The 19217-nt window shown below is 41.2% G+C and overlaps 1 protein-coding gene across 1 annotated transcript in view; it reads right to left on the bottom strand.

The window, feature by feature from the left end:
- The window catches only part of Astn1 (astrotactin 1), a 342711-nt gene that overhangs the window by 105290 nt on the left and 218204 nt on the right, over window positions 1-19217 (bottom strand). Inside the window, exon 9 of the mRNA XM_050135418.1 lies at window positions 2194-2268. Within this exon, the coding sequence (XP_049991375.1) occupies window positions 2194-2268 (75 nt within the window). The remainder of the gene's footprint in view (window positions 1-2193; window positions 2269-19217) is intronic.

Here is a 19217-nt window from a genome sequence, read left to right on the forward strand (position 1 = left end):
GATGACAGATCTGGAAACCTGGTGTGGACCATGGAAATGTTCAATGTTTCTATTAGCAGGGAAAGATGCAATCTGGCTGAATGATAGAGTTTGGGAAAATACTGGATGCAGTGAATTGGAGAGAGTAGAAGCTATATTTGACCATGAATGGAAAATTCCACAGGAGAAGAACAGCTTATTTCATAGCTGACTGTTTAGCATTCAGTGGTAGAAAGATTTGAAAGCCAGAATTTAAACTCTATTCCACATGCTAGAGAAATATGCAGTGGCTTGGAACTGATCATGATAAAAATCATGAGTCAGTACAACAGCAAATAAATAACCAATTTTCATCACTGGCCAGATCAAACTTTTCTCAGAATTTCCATTGGTAAATGGTTGACTTAGATGCCAGAGTGACTTTAATTTAAAAGTGCCCCAAATACATGAAGCGCAACCCATGGTATTCATTTGAGAAAAGAGTTATTGTCATATTAGGTACCAAAATTGTTAATAACATATTGATCACCGCACTGGCTCCTGAGGCGGTGAAGTCATGGATTAAACACCACACCTGCTCCCTCTGTAATAGTGTATGGCTGTGACATTCGCCTGTCAGCCAACAGGCTTGAAAAAAAATGATGCTTGTGGAGATGGAACATATTTTCATATGCAAGTTCTACTCTTACAGAGATTTGACCAAAACCTTTGTTTTTTTACTATTAAGTTACAATTTGTTGGAAACAGAGACCTTATATATTCTATCAACAAAATTTCTCATGATTCCCTATCTCCTTGGTTTTGTTGTTGTTGTTGTGGTTGTTTTTTTTTTTGAAAGAAAGAAAGAAAGAAAGAAAGAAAGAAAGAAAGAAAGAAAGAAAGAGAAACTTTCAATGATCCTGGCAGTTGAACATCGAGAAAATGGGGGAAAAGTCATCCAAATAAAAATCATTGTTAGAAAATTTAAGTATAAGGAATATTGCTGATTTCTATTAGACTACAAGTATTTCAAGTGCAGCCTACAGCCAGCATCATTAACTTGACCCAACCTGCCCTAAGAAAGACACTCAGGAGACTGATATGTAAATATGAACTGCAGCCGTGTCCATCCTAAGTCATGAGGAGGAATAGCACACGTGTGTGCTAGTGGGCTCAAGAGGGTCATGCAGGGGCAAAAGTCAGCACCAAAGCAAGGTGTGACTGATAGAGAAACGGGTTCGAGAATTTAGAAATAAGTGAGTCTCAGCCCACTGCATGACTACAGGAACAAAGAAAGCAAGCTCTCCACCTCTTCTCCACCGCTCAGCCTCTTTCCAGCAAAGGTATTCAGTAACTGAGCTCATTCTATGACAACATCCACCTGTGAATGTCTGTCCACATCCTCCAAAAGTGGGCTTGCCCGTGGAAGAAGACAAAGACCATGCTACCAGGCCAAGCACAGGCTCTGGCTCTAAGTAGGTACATGGAAATGCATGTTGAGGGAAGGACAAACTGACTATGGGAATGAACAATAAAATCTTAGGTTGGAAATAAGCTTATGTTCCAGAAAGGGCCTGGTGTGAATTAAATTTTACGAAAATTCAATAGTTCATGGCTGGCACCCAAATTTCCCCTTTGCTTGTGAGCCTTTGTAATGTGTGCTATTACCAGATATGCAGGTAGAAATTGGGAGGGATTAGAATCATCAAATTTGATCAGGAGGGTAATAGATAAAAGAAAATAATAATAAGGTAGGGTTTAGAATAGAAGGAGGCAGGGGCGGGAGAGATTAATTTTGAACAACTCAAGACTCTATAAGGAATGTGCAAATTAGATGTAAAGAGGAAAAGCAGAACCTGACATTAATTGCCTGTTCTGTGCCAGATTCTGTGCTGGGGACTTTCCCTGTATTATCTCACGTATCCCTCACTCTAATCTAGCCAGGCATGTATTACAGCCCCATTTAACAAACAGGGAGACTGGAGGCTCTGAGAGTTTCAACACATTACTGAAGCTCACTGAGCTGGCAAGGAATGGAATTGGACCCAAACAGAACCTGTCTGACTTTACAGCCCTCCATGTTGCCCCTGGGTATGATTTGGGTCAAACACTTTTGTTCTAAGTAGACAGAACAAACCCAAGTGTTTCCTTTGTTTAACCCTAGAAATGGTCAGTGGGCCGAGGAGCACTGGGACTTATAGACATATAAAAGCACATCCCTGGATGTGAACTTACCTGAATATTTTATCAGAAGGCTGCTCTCCCAAAACCAGGTCAAAGCCTCGCTGAAATATTGTGTAAGGCCAAGGCCTAAAAGGAGAAACATTATTCAGTTAAAGTCCACTCAACAAACACTCTCTCCATGTCAGCTACTCTGCTAGGTTCCAAAGACCCAAAGATGAAGAGCACATAGTCCTTGCCCTCAAGAAGCTCATACATGTGAGTGCATGTACAACCTTGAACCCAGGAAAAAGAATAAGAACAAAGTTAGTATTAAAAAAATAACTGAATTACCAACAAAGACGTGACATTGCTGCTCTACACAGTAAGATGGGACTCAGCCATAATTTACAATCTTTCTGTAGTACATTTACAGAAACTTATGTTTGCCTTACTGAAGAAAGATGGGGGACATGATATCTTTAAAAAGTCAAATTCTTTGAAACTAGGCATTTCTGTATTCAAAGCCTGCTCTGTTACTGAGCCAACCGTTTGAGTAAGGCAGATAGTTTGCCTTGTTGACTCAACCACCTCATTTGCAAAATAGATGATAGATAGATAGATAGATAGATAGATAGATAGATAGATAGATAATAACAACAACTTTACAGACCCTTTTGAAAATTTAGCAAATTTTTAGTCAAGGATCATAGGTCAGAGTCTTCCTACTCAAAATGATATAAGGATCCTTAGTGTTTGAGATATTCCAAATGTATCCAAACATTTTTAACGCTGCTCATATAAACAGAAGCAATTAGTTCTTTTCAAGTAACTATCGACTCCTCCTTGCTAGCAAACATCTGGGTATTGGCAAGCATTCTAGAAAGTAGAAAAAGATCTCTTTTAAACAATGTGTATTGTTTCACTACTTTAGCCATGGAAACTCCAAATGAACTATTCATTCCAACAAGTCTGAGTAAAGCCTAGAACTTGAGCTAAGTACTGAGCTGTTGTGTACACTAGGTGAACTTATTCTTTCAATTATGGGGCATAATTATGGAATAGTCTCATAATTAATCCGGTAGCTGAACAGTACTAGCATTTAAATGGTAGGGATAGAATAGCTGAAATACTGCTGTGCTCAGGATTGTTCTGCACAACACGAAATGTCCCTGTGTCTTGCAAGATTTTGAATATCATAAGGCCGTTTGTTCAAGTGTTTAAAAACTTTATAAATCTGAGCCCATTTTTTTTATATAAACACAAGGTAGCTTGTACAGCTTTAACACAAGATCCATCTCAGGTGCATAGCTATTATGAAGATTGAGGGGAAATTATACATTGTATAATCATTGATTCATCAATACAACAGAAATTAGTTTGAGCTTATTTTGTTTTGTTATTTTTTTGAGATAGGGCCTAATGTAGCCCAGGCTGGCCTTAAACTCACTTCCTAGCTGAAGGTAACTTCAACATCTTGATCCTCCTGCCTCTGCCTCTGAAATGTTAGAATTACTGTATCATACGTTATACTAGATGCAATACAGCATATCTTCATCAGTCTCCATCGCTTTTATTATACAACACAGACCTATTATGCCTCACACAAAGTAAATTGTATTATGTACAAATATCTGTAGTGGCACTTTTTTGTACAATATTTACATGTTACAAACAGTTATTATACCACTACAAATTATAATTACCACTAACACATTCTATTTACTTGTGGAATTTTGTATGCACAGCTTGTATTATTTATGAACAGTACAAGAGATCTTTTAAATGGTTGCTATCAGATGGGGCGTTGGGCTAAATCAAATTAGGAACCACCAACTTAACTTAATTAGCTAAACCAGGAGAGTCCGGGCTCTGCAACAAGAGGAAGCCTTGGCTATTAGGCCTATATAAGGGATAAGACAGTACAAGGGTGCTCATTTTTATGCTTACTATTTATAAATACTTTCTTCCTAGGATTCAATTTAGAAATCTCCAAGGCTTCAAAAGTATCCAAATAATGTAGGGTGAACAGCCCCCTCACCAAAGCCACAGCTCCCCCACCAGATGCCATCTATGTGCTTGTTCCTTTCATCATATACGGATACAGGCTAGCATTTGAATTTGCTTCTGTCTGGTTGAACATTAAGTGATGTCTCCTGAACAACACAAAATATGAACCATTCAGTAAAATATCCAAATTTATGAGAAAATGACTCAACTGATTCTAAACACTAGAATAATTAAAAATAAAGAAAAAGAGACATGCTTATTTCATCTTTTCTTTGGGGGCAGTATCATCGTCACTTAATATTGTTTAATAATTTTAGATAACACACATTTCACCTTCAAGTTATCTCTAGGTTCAAACCTGTTACAATGTGGGACTGGAGGAATTCTTGGCCTGGTTCCTAAGTTGTTGAAAATACATTTTGAGGAGGCAAATGGCAGGAATGATTTGATTACAATGGGAATACAAATTTCATAGGATCTGTCTCTGTCTCTGTCTCTCTCTCTCTCTCTCACACACACACACAGGTCTATCTTCAAGACACAGGCAATGAATCAGTGAGCCTGGAGACACTTGAGCAGGTATCTGTATGTTTCTCAGTGAAAGTAGAAGAGGCCTCAAACTCTTGACTCACTCAAAAGCAAAACCAACTCATACAGGGAGGAGTCAGAGATGCAGTCTATGGATCCCCTCACATTAATAGGCAGGAGGGTAGAGTGTTAGGGACACAGGTTCTGGAGGGAGTCTGACTGATCTGAATTCCAAGACACCGATAATCCCTATAATGGCCCTGGACAAGTTTCTTAGCTTTTCTGTACTCTTATTTTCTCAAATATGAAATGAGGCCAATGGCAGTAACTGTGTCTGCCTGGCAAGGTTGTTATGAGGAGGAACTAGTTCATATAATTACATGCTCTGAACAGTGCTTAGCATTGAATGAGTGTCATAGAATCTGTTATTAAATATGTTGAATTTGCTAATTACCTGGATCAAATGTAAATCTTATACTAAGGTGTGATTTCTCAATATATAGAGCAGGGGTTCTTAACATGTGGATCATGAGCCCATCAGGTGGCATATCAGATATTCTGTATATCAGATATTTATTTACATTACGATTTATAACAGTGGCAAAATTACAGCTCTAAGGCAGCAACAAAATAATTTTACGGATGGAGGTCACCACAACATGAGGAATGGTATGAAAGGGTCACAGTATTAGGAAGCTGGAACCCACTGTCATACAGGAAGGTGTGTCATGCCTCAAGGTACAATCCGATGCCAGCACAGGCTATAACTCAGATTGCAGACACATTTGAATTTGTAGGAGAGGAGACAATTGTGAGCATGGGAAATGCAAGCCCCTGTCCCTGATCCCATACCCAGGGGAGCTAACTACTCAGTATTGACACTAATCACCAAGACACAGGGAAGAGAATATCTTAAAATTGCTAAACATTTCAGGGAGCTGCAGATCTTACTATCAAAGGAAAAAAAAAGAAACATTTATTTTTTTCCCATTAATCAGGGATGATCTGCCAAAGATAGGGATTCTAATTTGATTAATTTACCAAATATTTCTGAAGGTCTATTGTCTGTTAAATGTGGTGCTAAGCAAGGGAATTGAATTAAGAAAATTCTTGCCCTTCAAGGAATCTCTCTGAAGAAGCACGTACTTGTTTAGATAAATGGTAGAGAGTGTTAACACAGAAGAGGGGTGGCGTTACAGGAAGCAGGCTTCATACTGGCTGAGCCATCTAAAGAAGAGAAGGCTGCCTGTTTGGCAAGGCCTGGAATAATGGGGAGCTTGGCTTACAGCACTGGGGTGGCTACATCGTGATTCAGGAATAGCAGGAAGTAGATATAAAAGGACCAAAAATACTCTGAAGCTGAAGAATCTGGGACCAACCCCAAATGGAAAGGTTTCTGTTATTAGACCTTCTTGAGGAATTTTGAATAAGAAAAATGTGCTGATCCCAATTCAAGCAAGCCCATCCCGGCTCAGAGCAGAGCTGCCTCTTGAGGCTAGATGCCAGAGGTCTACAGGCGGCTAGAACTGTCCCTCTCCTTTCTTTACTGTTCACACCATGAAGTTTGTCTTCCCCGCATTGCTAAAGTACAGAGGGTGGGGATGCCTTCAGCAGCCACAGCTCAAGTCTCTGCATCCTCTGAAGAGCATGTCCTTTCCATCATTATTGAACTGATAACTATAGAATAATTGCTTGGCATATCCTAGGCCTCTCAATCAGATTGTGGTCCAGGACACAGGCATCTAAGCAGGTTACAAGTCACATTGGTTCTTCAGGGTGAAAGTTGAAAGATTGTGGGCACTGTTAATCAAACCAGAGATTTCAACCTCAGTTTCTACTCTTCCGATGCCTCCAGCAGGACTGGCCAGCACTGCTGAGTGGAACCGACTATGCCAAAGCTAGCTGTGTGAAAAGCGTACTATACCATCTTGGAACCTACAGGGAGTGTCAGACCACATGTGGTATAGGACCTGCCATAGAAGGAGTGCTTAATCTCTTGTTTCCTCTTGGCTATGCAACCATTCTTTGTGCTGTGCTGGGCGATACACCTGCATTGTCTTAGGTCAGGAAAATGGGCAGAATCCAAAGTCAGAATGTAATTTTATTTTTTAACTTGTTGCATGATTTTTATGCTGACAAATGAAGGCCCTAAAACCCTCCCCTCCCATCTGAGCAGCCTCAGATGGCCTCCATGTAGGCCCGCTCAGGACAACTCTGCAACTGTCTAAGAGTCATTGCTTCAGACAGGAGCAGAATGTGAGCCGCCACAGAACTCACTGGAATGATGGTATGGTAGCCAGAAGGGTACACACGGAAGTACGCAATACAAAAATATTAGCATCCTTTTGTTGCCTTTCTTTTTCTCTTTAGGTGTTAGGCAATATCCACAGCCTATTTGCTCTTCTCTCAGCACTGACACTTTCTCAGCTTTCAGCTTCGGTTCACAATTCTATCTCCGCCCTCCCCAGCCCCCTCCCTCCCAATCCCAAGGATGTGTTGGGCTGTGAACTTGACTGGCTGTTAGGCCTTGTTTCTGGTTACTTTGATATTTCCTCTCCTGTGTAGCTAGGATGTAAATGAGTAAGAAGAAACCCTGTATGACCAATTTGCTATGTGTGGGGACTATTGCACAAAGGGATTACTGTGGGACCCTTTATATGTCCGAGTGCTAACTCAGATTTTCTATTGAATAGAAACAGGGCACTGGAAACAGAGATCAAAGCCTTTGCTAGAATATCAGATGATGGACTTTATTGTGAAGGGCATCAAAAGGGAATGGTGGGTAGATGAGAGTCATCATCCAAAGTAATAAGGATAATAATGGTTAATAGCACCCAAAGTATGTATGTGATCCATGATAGCCTCAGGGTCTTTGCAGATACTTTCTACCTAGAATCCTGCCTTTCCTCAATTTATGTTATGCTTAATTTGTACCATTAGGGGGTACTAACAGTGTCTGAACTAGTAAATAGTGCATCCCCAACTGTCACAGTTTTGTGCTGTAGATGACTAATACTATACAGCATATTGTATACTATTTACATTTAGATTAAGAACAAGTTCCTAAAATTCAAGGTTTTTTCTTCACAGAATCTAGAACAATAATAAACGTATTAAGGACTCAGATAACATGTCACCCTCAACATCTGTAAAGGTCATGATAGCTGTTTTGTCCTTGGTGGTCACTGCATCACACAAATGATTGAGGGTTGGACAGACCTGGCCTTAGTCCTGGGTGAGGTAGTTATTGAACTGCATGACCTCAATACATCACTGGATTTTCACAATCTAGTCTAAGCATCTATGAAATGTACAGATGTCAGTCACTGGACAGTTTCAGAGCCCATTTGAAGCTAGTAGTCATGGATTTATGGTACTAGTCAGCAAGGTCAGCAAATGCCATGGTGGTTGAATTTAGGGAGTGTTAGACCATTTTGATGGAAAAAATAAAATACGTGGATAAAACCTTACCATATTAGCAAGGAATCGATTTGTGTGGGACACGTTAGTGCTTGGTTGTCAAGAAACACATCTTTTGTACAGCTTATGGCACATAGAATAAACTTAATAGGACTATTTGCGATCCATTATAGTTCACATTTCCATTTGGTGAATAAAGAATGCTTTTCTGATGGCATATATAAAAATAAATTGTGATGATGGTATGTTTTATAAACTTGTTATCTTGTAACATGTAAATCTCATGGGCTATAAAATTAAATGTTCACGAGACTACATCCATTGTTCAATGTTTATTCACAGGTAAACACATTATTAGTTTTGATATGTAAAATAGCATGGTTATCAGTAACTAGCAAAGTAGTTAGGAGCTTGGCTCAGCAGCTAGACTAAGGAGTTTTATAGCCAGGTTTCATCAACTGTTAACTCCATGACTTTAGAGAGTCCATTACTTCCTATCAGGCCATTCTACCCACCTCTCCACCTCGCTACAGCCATGCCTCAGCCACACCACCTCCCACTTCCTGTCGTCCCTCACAGTCTGGATCTTTGTTCTTGCCAAGGTTTCAATCATTTTTAGTTATCTCAGTATTCACTAAGGTGGTCCTTTCAATGCTTATGCTGGCTAGTTTTATGTCAACTTGACACAAGCTAGAGTATCAGAGAGGAGGCAGCTTCTATTAAGAAAAATGCCTCTACAAGATTGGGATACAGGCTGTAGAGGATTTTCTTAATTATTAATTGATGAATAGGGCCCAGCCTATTGCAGGTGATGCCACTCCTGGGCTGCTGGTTCTTGTTTCTACAGGAAAGCAGACTGAGCAAGCCACGCTGAGCAAGCCAGTAAGCAGCACCCCTCTGTGGCCTCTGCATCAGTTCCTGCCTCCAGGCTCCAGCCTTGTTTGAGTTTCTGTTCTGACTTCCTTCAATAAAGGGATTATGATGTGAACTTGTAAGTGAAAACAAAACAAAACAATACAAACAAAAAAAAAAAAACCCTTTCCTCTCCAAGTTGATTTTGGTCATGGTGTGCCATCATAGAAACCTTAACTAGGACAACATTCAAGACACCTCCCCAGTGATCTTGTCTGTTGCCTTCGTTCCCACAATCACATCCTCACTTGTCAATCTCTGAAATCCACCACTGGTTTTGCGTTCAAGAATTCCAGTATCCAACCCTAATCCTTTGCCTTCTTGCCTCATTTCTAACGTCTGACAATATTCTACTGTCCTGATTTAGAGAGTCCTTTCATCCACCATTTCCCTGACCTCCACCCAGATTATATACTCTATTTCTATAAACTAAGACTAAATTCTGTCATTAGTTACTGCAACACTTCCTTGTCATGTTGACCTCAGTCCCCACATCCCTATACTGCCTCCACACACTTTTCTGCAACACTTCAACACTGATTAAAACCCATGTGGCTCCATTTCGATGTCACACAAGAGAAGGCAGCTGGCAAGCATACTGTTGGATTCATTGTAAATCCCTGCCTGCTAACTTCCAGTGTGCTCTGAGTACTTCTCACTGGTCAAGTTACATAACTTTGTCCATTCAACTTCCCTCTCTCTAGACCACTAGTTAACACTTCCTTTCTCCCTGAACCTCTGACATTTGACCCTTCACCCTCTAGCTAATATCCTCTCTCTATGCAACTGAACCAAAAAAAAAAGGCACTCAGATTCAAAACTTCCCCATCACACCCACCCATTGCCTGTTCTTTGACTATCGCTTGGCCTCCTGATGATAGCGAGGCATAGGAAGTGTATGTTCCTCACTGCGAGGCATGGCTGTTCACCCTTGGCATTGTACAGGCTGTAAGGCAGAAGCCCCAAGTGGAGCCTATAATCCAAACTCTCTCCAAGTCTTATGACCTCAAGCAAAGAAAGAACACCACAGAGCGCCCCTGTCTTCATCTGTACCCTTGATATTGCTGAATGAAGCATGCATAAATAAATTTCAAATCATTAAGAATCTTGGGTTTATTTTAATTCAACTTTTTGCAGTAGTTTCCATTCTATATTTTATGTGTGAACATGAATATGCTTTACATAAATTATTTTATTTAAAGATGGAGCTGTGAGAAACTGCCACATCCCTGCCTGAGTGTGACTTGATTGTCTCCTCCATAATAGCGCCTATGTCATCAACCACACACAGTGAAAGGATTTCCTTCAAAGATGTGCAAGTATCTTCCTATAACTCTGGGATAAATAAGTTTTAACTATTATGGTTAACATGATGGTTGTAAATGTTAAAACGAAATTTTGAATCTTTGCATTGTGTGAATGATGTGTGTAAATGTGTGTGCCCTATGTGAGACCACAGGCACATGTGCGTCACAACACTAATATAAAAATAAGAGGGCATCCTCAGGAGTCAGTCCTCATATTCCACCTGGATTAAGCAAGGTGTCTCTCGTTCACCTGCTCACTGCTGAATGCACAAGACTAGTCTGCCCAGAAGCTTCTGGAAAGCTATCTCCCTGTCCTTCTTGTCTCAGAAGCACTGGGATCACAGATGTTCACGCCATGCTTCAGGCTTCTGTGTGGGCTCTGGGGATCTGAGCTCAGATCACCAAGCTTGCAGAGCAGACTCCTTGCCCCCTGAGCCTTCTTCCACCCCTTAAAATGAGGTTTTCCCTGAAGACATTTTTGCAAGTATATAAGATGATTTTGAAAATGCAGCACTGAAGAAAATTTACTTTACCCCTTAGATTTTGGGGTCCTAGGATACAACTTTGATCTCTCCCGCCCCGCCAAAGTAGCAATAAACAAAAATATACACATGAACAAAATTAAAATTCACACTTGGTTTGTTTTTGGTCAAAAATAGCAAGTTGGAGAACATAGGAAGTGAGCTTCAACAACACAGAAGACACCACTACTTTGATTTCTAGCACTTGACTTACAGGGAGAAAGTCTACATGATCTTTGAGCTAAGAAACATCATATAAGGCAGAAGCTAAGTTCTTGTGTCCTCAGATGGGGAAAGTTGGCCTTGAAGTTCTCTTGAATATTTTGGGATTCAGAATTATTTAAGGCAAAAGGAGAAAAAAATAGTCTTGAATGAGTCAGAAGAGGCTGGTAATACTAGCTGCTATTTATTGAATACTTATCATGTGTCAGGCAAGCACCACACTCAGAGGCATCCATGTAAATCTCACAGCCCCTACAGAGCAAGCATCTCAGCTGGGTAGCCACTATGCAGAGGCAAGCAGATCTGGTAAGGTTCAGCCAGTTGCTCATGGTTGTGTAGATAGATAGTAAGGGGCAGAGGTGAGAGTTAGCATGTATCACATGCTCTACTTGCTGTCATGGCTGTTCTCTTCATCTCACTATCATGGAATGAGAACTACAGGAGAAAATGTATAAACATGGCCTTGGGTCTAAATCCAGGAATGATGAATAACTGTTGGTGTGGCTCTCCAAGTGAAGACCATCCATTCGAGCAGAAGTCGTCTTCGATCCACAGGAAGATGTCCATTTTCCTTGGCCTGTTTTTTTCTAGGACAAGGTCAGATGGCACAGTAGTATTGCAACCACTTATTTCTCAAGTCATCTTGAAATATTCTCTCCCCCACATGAACACTGAATCTCCTTTATCTCTACAACACTCAAAAGTGACACTTACCAAAACATTTCCCAAACTTTAGGGTGCTTCAGGTTGACCCTAATATGACTGTAAGGATTCCAAATTTTGGGTTTTCTTATTCCACACATCTATGGTTGGGCCAGATACAAATATTTCAGAAAGTAAAGCAGATGATTCTAAAGCAGGCACTTCAGAGAATTACTGATCTTTCAGCCAACCTTTATATATTGGTGTTTTACAAAATATAACTGCCATTAAAGCAGAAATAGTACTGCATCCTAAGAACTCATTGAAACTCATTTATATGATATTGATAATGAATGATGCTGAGGAGGAGCACATATTGAGTTCTTTATTGGTAAACTAAGATATCCCAAATCTTGTTACTGTCATGTGTAATATAGATTAATTTTTATAAAAACCTGTCAGTCATTTTGATTTCTGTAGATCAATATTTCCATTAATTCAGTATGTCTTAGTCAGTGTTCATTGCTGTGAAGAGACACCACAACCATGGCAACTCTCATTAAGGAAGGCATTTAACTGGGACTTAGTTATAGTTTCAGAGACCCATTATCAGCATGGCAGGACGCATGGCAGCATGCAGGCAACATAGTGCTGGAGGAACCGAGAGTTCTACATCCAGATCTGCAGGCAGCAGGAGGGAGAGAGACACCAGACTTGAACATTTGAAACCCCAATGCCTATTATCCTTTAGTGACACATTTTCTCTAATAAGGCCACACCTCCTGATCTCTGTCAAGTATGCCACTCTCTAAGGAGTCAAACATTCATATATTTGAGTCTATGATCAAACCACCACACAGCAGTACACAAAACTGATGTTGTTCTACATGAACACATCCACAAGTACAGGTGTTTACATGGAGCCAAGCAGATGTGACCTAAGTCACACATACAGTCACAGAACTCACATGATTCGTATTGCACAGATACAATATTTCCTGTGGGGTTTGGAGGCCGGATAACTGGTGGGATTTAGAACTGCTGTGCTATTTTTCTCTTACCCTCTTGGCAATTGTTGTAAATAAGAACGCATTAATGCAAAGCATAGCCAGCTAGGTGCAGGTTCTTTGCAGACCACCATCAGGCCTGCAGTCATTCAGAAAAGCCACCCTTAAAGGTCTTGCGATAGCCCCTGCGTTGTCTGGAGCTCTGGAGTAGGACAATCGCTATTCAAATCCAAGGTCTAGATTTAAGTCCCTTGGCAGCCACAGTTTGCCAGCCACAGAAACCTGATACAAGCAGATACTTTGCCCTTCCAGGACTCCCCCGTTTTTGTGGACAGATGATAATAGTCAAAAACTATTTCTCAGGGAACTATAAGAAGATTAAATGAATGAATACATAGAAATTTCAGGACAATGCCTGAAGTAGAGCTGTTGTCATTTTCTGAATTAAAGTTTGCTCCTACCTTTTTTTTCCGTGGATTCTGCATCTAGAGGCTCAATAGGTTTGTATTCTGGGCTAATGCAACCAGGGTCTCAAGTTCAATCTTTCTAAAAGCTTGTTAGTTTCGCTTTCTTTACATAGTCTGCTGTGTGTCCCTGACATCCAACTTTAATCGCAAATGAACAAGATAAGAACTTGGCAGTGGGTCTGCATAAATTTACTGCCATACAAGTAAAATGGTTCAACATCTACCCGTGGCAAAATGTGAACTCCTAGTACGAGAGAAGCCACGGACCTGGGGCTTTCTACTTCTCCACAGATGCACGTACTAAGTTCCTATGGGAAGTTAAGCAAGTAAATAGTACTAACTGAAGAGAAGGGAGATGAATAAGGGCACAAAATTTACAGTGGGAGGCAGAGATCACTATGTTACTGTGATTAATCATGTAAATCAGTAAGAGAGGAATAAAATATCTGTCAAGGAACATAATTTGTATTTTACTATTTTCCCAAAGTCCTCCCCTATCTACCAATTTATTTCAATTCAATATATATTTAGCAAGCTTTGCTTTTAATTGAACTGTTCATCCATTTGTTCATTTATTTATTTACTTGAAAATATTAATTAACCAATTGCCACATAAAAACACTTTGCTAAACATTGTCAAGGGACATTGAAATGATTAATAGGCGTTATTTGCCGTCGAGGACTTCATTAATGCACTAAATCATTCCCCAAGCATCTATTATGTACCTCTGATGAGCAGCCACTGTGGAGAGTTCTGGGACACAGATAAAAGGCCGGGTCCTTGTCCTAGATCATGGTCCGATGGAATAAAGATGACAAGTAAACAAACCATGGCGTTTAGTTTGTCAACTGTTATGACTGAACAAGCAAAAGCCACGATTTATTGTGCGGTAACTAATAATCACTGAGCAAGTGCTTCGCATTTATTAAGAGCCATAGAGAACAGCTACTATATTGGTCCCACTCAATGTATGGTGAAAGTAAGGCTGAGGAAAGCTAGATAACATTAGGCCAAACTTGCAGCTAATGTGATAGAGCCAGGGTTCTAGTCTCGACTCTAGGAAGTCAGAGCCCTTTCTGTAATTGTTCAGCAAGAGAACAGAGAAGATCAGCAAACTGGCAGGGTTAATGAGGTTAGAACAGCACCCAGGTCCTTGGAAGAATGAGATACTCTAAGTGAAATGGAAGTGAATGGGCTCAGAGAAAGAAAAGATTATATCCAGTTCAAAGGTCATAGAAAAAGAAGACTCATGCAGGAAGAGCCAGTTTAGGTACACTTTGGAGAATGAGCTGAACCTAGATATTTGTGGTACAGAGAGGAGAGAAGATGTGCTGCAGAAGAAACAGGGAGGACAAAGACATGAAGGGGCATCAGAAGCAACTAAGCGAGCAGTCACCAATGTAACATAGGCGCCGTTAAGAGGTGGGGTAGTAAATTACACAGGTATATGGTGATGGTACCAGAAGGTGAATCTCTACTTTTGAGGCAAGTAGAGAGCTAGGACAGATTCTGAGCAGAGGACTCTGCATCTCGGAAAGCAGGACACATGGATTAAAACTCAGGGATAAAGTAATCGCTGACATTGTGCAACAAAGATGAAAAAGATGGATGAACTTGGTGATAGCTGTGACTCTTAGAGAGACCTTGTCTTGGGCATAGTCTCTGTCTCGGTGATTGCTCAAGGCAGTCACTGAGGAATAGGGGTAGTTTAAGGTGGTCTCCAGGACAAAGATTCTGCCATGGGTAAAGTCAATAGTTTCAGAGGATGACTTTGTGGGGCACATGCACAGAATAGAGCAGCAGGTAGCTAGAAAAGTGGAGAAAACAGACCAGAGAGGCAAGAGCAGAGGTGGAGTCTGGTGTTGAAAGTAAAGGACACAGAAGAGAGGACATAGTCACGACAAAATATGGTGACTAGTCACCCCATGTTCCCATTTTGCAGACAAGCTCACTGAACTTCGGAGAGACTACATTGCCAAAATTCATGGAAAAATGAGAAAAGATCATTTATTTGTTCATTCAAATATATTCAGCTGCTGATATGGCTTTGTGCTCCTATGACAGGGAAGGAACAGAGGCAAGGGCAGTCGAGTATTGTTTCAGAGTTTAGTGAGCTAAGCGAGGTGCCTGAAAGGGCCATGATCAGTAAAGAAGAGCCTCCGTGATTGGGCAAAAACTAAGCTCTGGGCTGGGAGATTGCAGGACTTTCCTTCTTTAAATTGGTGCTCAAATCATTTGGGTTCCTGCATGATGTCATCCTGTCCACTGGCCAACCTTTACCTCTTACTTTGACCTCCTACCGTAGTAGCTTACAGTTCCTAGAGAGGCTCATGTTGTTTTTTTCTCCAGCCCTTCCAGGTTTGGAAAGTTCCTGTCATCCCTGCTGGCCTGGCTGGCATATCTTACCACTCAGTGTCCTGACTCCCAAACTTCAAGTCGGCTGTTTCCTCCCTATCTCCTCCTTGTCTATGAAACTCCCCGTAGTTTTCACTGTAAGTCCTTATGGTATTTTTAGTTTTGTTTGTTTGATTTCTAGTGATTTCACTCTTATCTTGGTTAGGGTTTCTATTGCTGCAAAAAGGCATCATGACCAAACAGCAATTGTGGGGCAAGGGTTTATTTGCTTTACTCTTGAATACTGAAGAAAGTCAGAACAGGAACTCAAACAGAGGCCATAGAGGGGAGCTGCTTACTGGCTTGCTTCCCATGGCTTGCTCATTCTGCCTTCTTATAGAACCCAGGACCCCCAGCTCAGGGATGGCACCACCCACCATGGGCTGGGCACTCCCCCACTAATCAGTAATTGAGAACATGCTTTACAGTTTGATTTTATGGAAGCATTTCCTCAACTGAGGCTCCTCCTTCCCTGATGACTCTAGCTTGTGTTAAGTTGACACACAAAACCAGCCAGTACAACTATATTCTTAATCATTACAGTGCAGCCACCTCCGTGTCTATCCATCATTGTGTCTGTGGCCTGTAGTGAAACTTAGTACACAGTCAAAGTCCCTGGAGTTGGTGAGGGGAGAATACAGAAAGAAAAACTACAATTAATTATTTGAGTGATTGTAAATTATGATAATAGAGCAATTTTTATGAATATGGGGTATGGAGCAAAAAGAAGACGGATTACAATTTGAGTGTTTTAAATTTCAGGCAGCAATTCTAACTCCAGCATCAACATGATTCATCAAGAAACTGATTAAAAAGACAAAACCAATAGATGTGTGCATTTTCCTTAGGAAGTACAGGTAATGAAAGTAAACTGGGAAAGTATTAAATGATCAATGATCATCAGACATTTGGATAAGGGTTAGAGGATGACTGGGAATAACAGAAGATACAAAAATGGCTACAGAAATGAAGAGGTCGAAGAATCCAACTGGTGAGGAGAACTATTCATCACCCTGAACACATACTGGAGTGATGGAGGGGGAAGAGAAGGAGAGCCAAAGGTGAAAGGAGATGAAGGAACTTCGTCCAGGATGTTAGATCTGAGACTAGGGGAAGTTGAGGAACAGGAGCATAACACGATGCCAGAGGAGATGGGAAGGATTTTTGCCACATGGTAAGAAATAACTCTGTAACACTGGTGTGAGCGTCTGCATACACTTAGACTGAATACAGATGGCTCACTTCTACAGGGTTTGCTTAGCTCTAGAAAGTTCCAGAGCAGAGGAGTAAGAAGAAAGTCACTGCAGACCAGGCTTGAGATATGCCAGACAGAGGTGGCAGAAGATAAAGGGAACAAAGATTTGGGGGTTACCCAAATATACTTTAGTAATATACAAACATGGTCCGGGCTGGTTGAGGGAGCAATGGAGTCAGTGAAGAAAAAGTTACCCGATGGACAATGAGAAAGAATGTCCAGGTGTGGAGTTTGGGGAGGGTGGGATGGAGCAAACAGAATCTGGGGAGGCCATGGAGAGCACCAGGGTTTCAAAGTTAAAAGGTGTGCTGTGCTGAAATTTGTATACCTGTTATAACTTAGAACGCAAGCTTACCTGGAAGTGAGGTCTCTGTGGATGCAATTAGGCAAAAGATGGTGAGATTCGTATAAAGTGAGCCCCCCTGCCATACAAGAACTTGGTACTATATAAAGACATGGACACACATCGGGAGATGTCCAGTCATGCAATGATGAAGGCAAGGACTAAAATGAAGAAGCCTTTTGTAGGCAAAGAGTGCCTGGAACCCCAGAAGCTGGGAGAAGCAGGAGGGACCCTTCATGAGGTAGCATGGCTCTGCCACTCTAAAACACTTCTGTTGTTTTAAGCTACCCAGTTTGTGGCACTTTCTCACAGAACCTTCAGAGAGTTTGCATACAATGTAAAGTATAATCAGTGGAGAGATTTTTGGGAAGCGACAGCCACAAAGAAGAAAAGCATCTGCTGGGAACAGGGTCACAGAATGTTTTGCAGAAGAAGGGCAGGGATTCCAAACTTAAGGATAATTTTCAACTAGTTTGTTTCAAGTGTGTTGGAGTGATGCATTATAGACAGGGAGAAAGCATTCTAGGTCATTACAGAGATTTCCCCAGCAGCCACGATGTTGCCATCAAGATGGGCCCAGCAGTAGTGAGTAGAGTTTGTGGTTCAAGCATAGGGAGGTAGATTTATTTCTAGAGAAAAGTACTGGTTTGATGGAGGAAGGTCATTGGCTAATAAAGAAACTGGCTTGGCCCATTTTATTGGTTAGAACACAGGTGGGTGGAGTAAACAGAAGAGAATGCTGGGAGAAAGAAGCTGAGTCAGGAGTCGCCATGATTCTCCCACACCAGATAGATGCAGGTTAAGATCCTCCCTGGTAAGCCACCTCATGGGCTACACAGAATATTAGAAATAGGTTAGAACAATATGTAAGAGCTAGCCAAGAAGAAACTGGAACTAGCCGGGCTAGGCAGTGTTTAAAAGAATAGTTTCCGTGTAATTATTTCGGGCATAAGCTAGCCATGCGGGCGGCCGGGTGCCGGGGACGCAGCCCTGCCGCCGCTCTTAATTCAACACTGGTTATAAAATACAGGCAAAAGGAAGTGTGATTGGGAAGTAGAAAGGAACTGTTGGAGGCTCAAGTGGGGGTGCTGAGAGAAGGAGCAGAGAAGAAAAGGGTAGTTCAACTCAGCTTGATGTTGAGGAGATAGAATCTATAGAATAGTGATGGATGAATCTTGAGAATGGGGAAGAGGGAGGAGCCTGGGTGGTCAGGTTTCTGAAGGGAGTCTGAGGGTGTGGCAGCTTGGCCCTCTTTGCTGGGGGATTCGAAGGAGCAACATGTTCCAATTAAGAGTTCAGATTCTGATAGGTGGAGTTTGAACATTTTTTTTTTTTTTGAAGTTGATAGCAATGAGTTCGTGAGAGACAGAAAGTGAAGATCTTGGCTTAGGTTGTGGTAAATCAAAAATGTCTCAAATTGTGATCTAGAAAATTGAAAGGAATGGTAATAACAAAAGAAGCAGCCAACAAAGGCGAGACTGGAAAGGGCAGGTGAGCAGAACAGAGGAAGAGGACCCAGTGTGCACCATCCGGTCAGGAAAGGAAAACTCTACAGGGGCCACACCCTAAGTCTCAGTAGTAAGATAAGCATATCTTAGCACCTCTGAATTTCCTTAGACACAGAAAAGCCCCGTGACTTAGGTGGGGCTTGTGTGGAAAGATGTAGGAAGAAGACAGACAGCAAGATCCCAAAGGTGTGGCTTTATTAACAGCATTAACTCTTGAAGTAATGAGGCAGGGTCAGAGGAATCGGGCCGAATACTTCAATTTAGTGACTGCTTCTTGGCAAGCCTCTAGTCAAGTAGTGAATTTCTAATTTCATCATGCATCCAGGTCACTCGAAGGGCTTATTAAAATGGAAATTTGGGGCTTCCACCTCAGAACTTCTGAGTCAGTAGGTTGGAAGTAAGCTAAAGAACCTGCATTTCTAGTAAGTTCTGTGGTCCTACTGACCCTGTTGATACAGGAGGGTAGTTTAAGGATCACAGTATTAGTGGCATTAACAATGAATCACTGGCTCCTAAACTACCTGGGATCCTGACACACCCGGAAACATCTGACTTAGTGTGC

This window comes from Alexandromys fortis, unplaced genomic scaffold (genome assembly GCF_014885135.2).
Source record: "Alexandromys fortis isolate MF-2015 unplaced genomic scaffold, M_Fortis_MF-2015_v1.1 scaffold_21, whole genome shotgun sequence".
NCBI lineage: Eukaryota > Metazoa > Chordata > Mammalia > Rodentia > Cricetidae > Alexandromys > Alexandromys fortis.